Source organism: Magnolia sinica, chromosome 9 (assembly GCF_029962835.1).
Source record: "Magnolia sinica isolate HGM2019 chromosome 9, MsV1, whole genome shotgun sequence".
Lineage (NCBI taxonomy): Eukaryota > Viridiplantae > Streptophyta > Magnoliopsida > Magnoliales > Magnoliaceae > Magnolia > Magnolia sinica.
Window position 1 is genome coordinate 69,299,277 of NC_080581.1, and position 7,041 is coordinate 69,306,317.

The 7,041-nt window shown below is 40.3% G+C and overlaps 1 protein-coding gene across 1 annotated transcript; it reads left to right on the forward strand.

Annotated features, from left to right (window-relative positions):
* The first annotated feature begins 1,619 nt into the window (after nucleotides 1-1,619).
* Nucleotides 1,620-6,753, forward strand: LOC131255086 (probable LRR receptor-like serine/threonine-protein kinase At3g47570). Its single transcript, XM_058255782.1, has 2 exons — nucleotides 1,620-4,662; nucleotides 6,037-6,753. The coding sequence occupies exons 1-2, from the start codon at nucleotides 1,620-1,622 to the stop codon at nucleotides 6,474-6,476; spliced, it is 3,483 nt and encodes a 1,160-aa protein (XP_058111765.1). The 3' UTR covers nucleotides 6,477-6,753.
* The last annotated feature ends 288 nt before the right edge of the window (nucleotides 6,754-7,041 follow it).

Sequence of the window (7,041 nt, forward strand, 5' to 3'; positions counted from 1 at the left end):
GTCCACTTGATCTTTGGATATGATTAATTTTTGTTGTAAAACCCTAAAATTAGATGATAAAAGAGATGGATGGAGTTGATAGAATGCACGAATGATAATGATGGTGGGCTCCACAGACTTTACTCATTTAGCTTACCGTACTGAGTTACTAAGCACGCAAACCGCTTCCGTTTAACGTCTCCGTTATAGTTTTTATTAAATGCACCTCTTCTAATATATTTTAAAAAATTGATGAGGTGGCACTTCCAGTGACGTTGACCAATGAAAACGCTTGAGGCAGGAAACCGCTTCCTTTAACGTCTCCGTTATAGTTTTTATTAAATGCACCTCTTCTAATATATTTTAAAAAATTGATGAGGTGGCATTTCCAATGACGTTGACCAATGAAAACGCTGGAGGCAGGGAATTCCTGGGACGCGGATTTCCTGCGAAAGCCTTTCGCAGGAAGTTCCTGCACAAGAATGCTATGTGGGGCCCACCATCATGTTTTTGGGAAATGTAATCCGTTTATCCGTTTTGTGAACTCATTTTAGGATAAGCTACAAAAAATTAGGTGGATCCAAGACTCAAGTGGGCCACACGAGAGGAAACAGTAGGGGTTCAGTTAGAACCGTTGAAACATTCTTATGACCATAAAAGCTTTGTTTCAGGCTAATTTTTTTATATTTTCACTTCATCCTTGTGTTAATAACCTTATAAACGGTTTGGATGGCATGTAAACATCAAGGTGGAGCCCAGGAAGCTTTCAATGGTAGGTATTTCTTTTCCTCTCGTGTGGCCCACTTTAGTTTTGGATCCACTTCGTTTTTATTCAATTTTCCTAAAATGAGCTAACCAAACGGATGAACGGATTACATTTCCCAAAAACATGATGGTGGGCCCCACACAGCATTCTTGCGCAGGAACTTCCTGCGAAAGGCTTTCGCAGGAAATCCGCGTCCGAATTCCTGCCTCCTGGAGGCAGAGGATCCGCACTCCTTCATTTATTATCACTAGCTTCGTCACGGGCCTCCCTGCCACCGGCAACGGCTGGTGTTGGTGCTCTGTGGGCCCTACCATGATGTATGTATTTCATCCATGCCGTCCATCTATTTTTCTATATCATTTTATGATATGAGACCAAAAAAGAGGTATTCAGATCTGAAATGGACCACGTTACAGGAAACAGTCTTGAATGAATGCCGACCATTAAAACTTTTCGTGGGTTATACAAGTTTTGGATCAAGCTGATATTTGTTTTTGTCTTTCATCTGGGTCTTTCTGACCTAATCAACAGATTAGATTTCAAACAAACAGTACAGTGGGCCTTAGGAGGATTTTAATGGTGGATATTCAATCGCTATTTTTTCATGTGGTGTGGTCCACCTGAGATTTATATCACTCTCATTTTTGGAATTAAGTACTAAACTGATCTGTAAAAATGGATGAAACACATACATCATGGTGGGGCTCACAGAGCACCGACATCTGCCACGGGGCTGGTGGCAGGGGAGTGCCAATCCGTTTCCCTCGTCATGTCATCAACGGACCAGAAGTGAGCCCTTCACTGTAAATAAAGAAGAATCCACTCCATTTTTCTCTGCGATCACTTTGGCTTTCCAGCATTCAAAGACTAAAGAATGGAGCTCCCGCCGATGAACCTACGGGCAATTTCGTCATTTCTCCTCTGCACCATCCTTCTCTCTTCCATGGACTTATCATGGTCGTTGGGATCTGCCTCTAACGTCTCCTATGAAACCGATCGTCTTGCTTTGATCAACTTCAAACATCTCATAACCAACGATCCTCTCCAATCTTTGAGCTCGTGGAACCATACTCTCCACTTCTGCCAGTGGAAGGGGGTCACATGCGGTCGCCAACTTCCTCAAAGAGTCACCGCTTTGAACCTCAGTGGCCAGAGCATGGTGGGCCCCATATCTCCTTACATTGCAAACCTCACCTTCCTCAGCATAATCGATCTTGCAAACAACAGCTTCCATGGGATGATTCCTGAAGAGATTGGCCGTTTGTCACACTTGCAATCTCTCATTCTGGCCAATAACACATTCACCGGAGAAATTCCAGCAAATCTGACCCACTGTTCCGAACTCAAAGTCCTTAATTTTCGCTGGAACCAGCTCACAGGGAGGATTCCAACTGAGCTTGGCTCTCTATTGAAGCTCACCTTTTTGTCCCTTCGTCACAACAGTCTTACAGGAATCATCCCGCCTTCACTTGGAAACCTTTCATCTCTCACAGCCCTTGGTCTCTCAAGAAATAGTCTGGAAGGCAGCATGCCAGAAGACCTTGGTCGGTTGGTGAGGTTACGCCATCTTGCCATAGCTGAGAATGAATTGTCAGGTAGGATTCCAGAAGAGATTGGCCGTTTGTCGCGCTTGCAATCTCTCATTCTGGCCAATAATACATTCACCGGAGAAATTCCAGCAAATCTGACCCACTGTTCCGAACTCGAAGAACTTTATTTTTGGGGGAACCAGCTCACAGGGAGGATTCCAACTGAGCTTGGCTCTCTATTGAAGCTCACCTCTTTGTCCCTTCGTCACAACAGTCTTACAGGAATCATCCCGCCTTCACTTGGAAACCTTTCATCTCTCACCGTCCTTGATCTCACGTGTAATAGGCTTGAAGGCAGCATCCCAGAAGACCTTGGTCGGTTGGTGAGGTTAAGTGCTCTTAGCATTGGTTTAAATGAACTGTCAGGTACGATTCCACCCCAACTATACAATATCTCCTCTATTACCATTTTGGGAGTGGTAGAGAACAAATTGCATGGAAATCTTCCACCAAACTTAGGCCTCACTCTTCCAAATCTCCGAGGGCTTTACTTCTCACTAAATCAATTCACAGGATCCATACCGGTTTCATTATCCAATGCTTCAGGACTCGTGATTATTGACCTTAGTAATAACATCATTAGTGGTTCCGTGCCTATGAATTTTGGAAGCCTCAAGGGTCTCAACAAACTACATCTAGGCGGCAATCAGCTCGGACTTGGGAAAGCTCATGACTTGAATTTTCTTGATTCTTTGACCAATTGCAGTAGATTGCTGGAACTGGAAATAAGCAATAATTACCTCAGTGGTGTGTTGCCCGATTCCATGGCTAATCTTTCGACCCAACTGAGATGGCTGAATATTGAAAGTAACAGGATATTCGGAAACATCCCATCTGGGATTCAGAATCTTGTTGGACTAACAGCACTGATAATAGGGCAGAACTTTCTAACAGGTAATATTCCCGTTGGTGTTGGGAAGCTTAACAAGGTGGAGGTACTTTTATTGGGTGGAAATGAATTGTCGGGGCAAATTCCGTCTTCCTTGGGCAACATCTCCCGACTGTACAAACTCTTTTTACACCAAAATAATCTAATAGGGAGCATACCTTCAAGCCTCGGAAATTGTACATACATGAAGTTCATACGCCTCGGAGATAATAATTTTAGTGGTAGCTTGCCCAAACAACTTTTCAGCTTTACCTCTTTAATTGAACTCCATGTTGGAAACAATTTTTTTACCGGTAATCTGCAGATGGAAACCGGAAACTTGAAAAGTCTCCGGACACTGAATGTTTCTAATAACAAATTGTCAGGAGAAATTCCAAGCTTGTTAGGCAATTGTCTTAGCCTGGAGTATCTCTGGTTGGATGGGAACTTCTTTCAGGGATCAATTCCTTCAGCATTTAGTACTCTAAGAGGCCTTCAATCCCTGGATCTTTCATGTAACATCTTGTCTGGAAAGATTCCACAATACCTGGAGAACCTTTCTGCATTGCAGTATCTAAATTTATCTTTCAACAATTTCGAGGGTGAATTATCAAAACAAGGGGTCTTTGGAAATGCCAGTCAAATTTCAGTGCTCGGAAATAGTAAGCTTTGTGGGGGTATTCAAGAATTGCAATTGCCAGCATGCTCTCACCAAGTTTCCAAGAAAGGGGGGATATCTCTTGCTTCAAAAGTGAAAATCTCCATAATTAGTGTTGTCATGTTTCTTATTTCACTATCATGTTCCTTTACCACTCTTTATTGGGTAAGAAAGTCAAGAAGGAAACCCCTTGATGTGCCTTCTATGGAGGATCCTTTCATGAACGTGTCATATGCAGAGCTCTATAAAGCGACAGATGGCTTCTCTTCTGCAAATTTGATTGGCAGTGGAAGTTTCGGTTCTGTATATAAAGGAAGCCTAGATCGAGATGGAATTGTTATTGCAGTGAAAGTCCTCAACCTTCAGCAGCAAGGAGCTACGAGGAGCTTTATGGCCGAATGTGAAGCCTTGAGAAATGTTAGGCATCGGAATCTTATTAAAATCTTAACTTGTTGCTCAAGCATTGACTTTAAGGGCAATGAATTCATGGCTTTAGTTTTTGAGTACATGCCCAATGGAAGTCTAAGCAAGTGGCTGCACGGAGATGGGCATGATCAGTTGGGGAGGAATTTAAACTTTATTCAAAGGCTAAATATAGCTATTGATGTGGCTAATGCACTGGATTATCTACATCACCATTGCCAAACACCGATCATTCATTGTGATTTAAAGCCGGATAACATTCTCCTCGATGATGACATGATTGCTCATGTGGGTGACTTTGGGTTAGCGAGGTTCCTATCTGACGTTCCTCAAACCAGCTCGGTTGGCGTGAAGGGATCTACTGGGTACATCGCTCTAGGTAACTATTTCATCTATTTTCTTTTATTTTATTTTCTTAAGTATGTCCTGTGAAGTTGTAATTTTCTTTTCAAGTGGTTTTCTAGCCCACACAAACCTTATGCCAGAATTGGATGCCACAAGATATCTAACCATGTGGTAAATTGATGTTGTGGCCCCTACCATAAAGATAACCTTATGCAAAATGTATCAATTGTATAGAAACCTGAGCCATGCAAACAATGGCTCTAACAAAAATATCACTTAATTGGGTGAATAAAATTGGACCAAATAAGATATTAGGTGAGCCATGATCTTATTTAGTTAGACAATTCGTATGTTCATTAATTTTGATGGTTCAGGCTTTTGAATGAATGGACCATCCTAGTTTTTGTCCCAAGTCAGGTGCACCCACCTTTTGCAGGATGGATATTCTACACCAAGTAACACATTGTTATGAAAAGAAAAAAAACATTCTACACCAAGTAACACATTGTGGATTATCAAATGAATGGATGGATTTTCTTGGTGGCATATGTACAACAATAGCTAGTAATTAAACTATGCCATTGTGGCACACATTCATAAAATCAGAGCCATCCATCCACCGAGACCCATTTCAAACAAGCGTTGGGCTAACATCATGCTCCTGGGTTGAATTCATAAGACTGATGTACATTGATCAGCTACATGCGCCTTAATTATCAAACATCAGTCATATATAACTCTTAAGTTTCCAATTTTTCTCATGCTCGAGGCCCAATTGATTAATGGAACTTCTTCTATCTTAGTGTACTAATTTCATAGTGGGTCCAACCTGTTCAATGGCACACATTTATGCATTCCACATATGACGGAGGCTTGTTCATAGGTGGGCTCTTGTTGGTATGTTGCTTGGCCTAATCGCTCTGGTAATTAGGTAGGCTACTTGTGCATGTTGAATGTGGACCAGTACAGGTAAATCCTCTAATCATTTTTTTTTTCCTAGTACAACTTTGGTAAATGTTTATGATAAATCCTCTAAATTTCTTTTTTCCTACTACAATTCTTGCACGCATTTAGATAAGACCATCCAAAATTCTATGCCATAGCACATTCGTAGATGTAAGTGAGAGTGTGTTCCTGTAGCTATAGAAAGTAGGATTCTGGAAGCTAATCAAGTAATAAAAAAAATAACATTAATAATAAGATCAGAAATGAGTACCCCCTCTCAAACCAAGTTCATAGCACATCAATTGATATTAGAAATTTTGACCTTTAGAAAAAGAAAAAATGTTAATTACTTGTTTAAACGGAATACTCCCTCCCTCCCTGTGTCTCCTTCAAAATTCAAAATCTATTTTTATTTGTATTTAAATGGTTGCTTTCATGCAAATATGATATGTATAAATTACAGAGTATGCGATGGGCGCTAAAGCATCTACACAAGGTGACGTTTACAGCTATGGAATCCTTCTATTGGAGATGATAACTGGAAAGGGGCCAACTGATGATATGTTTAAAGATGATCTAAGCCTTCATCATTTTGCTAAGTTGTCATTGCCTGAACGAGTAATGGACATTGTCGATCCAGTTCTCTTAGAAGAAGCCAAAGTTACTCAAGGCAGCGGAAATCATACTAACACAAGAAAAAGAATGCATGCTTGCTTAATTTCAATGGTCAGAATTGGTGTGTTGTGTTCTGCAGAATCTCCAAGAGAACGAATGGATATGAAAGGTGTTGTCACAGAAATGCATAAAATCAAGAATTTATATCTGGGTGTCAGGATTCAGCAAGATGAACAAGTTATGTCACAACTGTCAGGTGAAGATCCATCTTACCTCAGTTATTACTAAGATATTATTGGTAGTTATATTGAGAAGATTTTAAAATAAAATGAGCTTGTTGAAAATACTTTTCTTAACAAGCTTTAGATATGTTTAGTATTGGCATAAGAGTATGCTTTTAATATTTACGGTGAATGATGGAAAGATGTCTTCTTCTTCTTTTTTCTTTCTTTTATTTCGTGTAATTCAAAGGGCGATCATATCATGAATGTAATGAGACATAGACATCATCATTTTTACATTAAGAATACTATTAGGATTTTGAGATGTGTAATAGCTGTGACATTTTTCCAACTCTTTTCAAAATGTCATCACAATCCAGTGGAAGTGCTCCTGCAATTGGACTACCCACTGAAGGGAAATCTAAGGAAGTATTCATCAAGTGAGTCCCATTAAAATATTATGTTGTTTTGCCATGAATGTGAAACATTGCTATACTTTCAAAGCAAATCGATCAGTTTCATTGCTGAAGGTGGCCGCAACGACAGTAATTGAGTGCAAGCGCAAGAAGTGGATTACATGGATGATGATGATAAACGACCAAAATACACTCAAACCCATTTGCATAAGCTCT

Coding starts and splice junctions, on each gene's coding strand:
- LOC131255086 (XM_058255782.1), top strand. CDS start 1,620: ATGGAGCTCCCGCCGATGAACCTACGGGCAATTTCGTCATTTCTCCTC. Junction 4,663..6,036: donor TACTGGGTACATCGCTCTAG/GTAACTATTTCA, acceptor TATAAATTACAG/AGTATGCGATGGGCGCTAAA.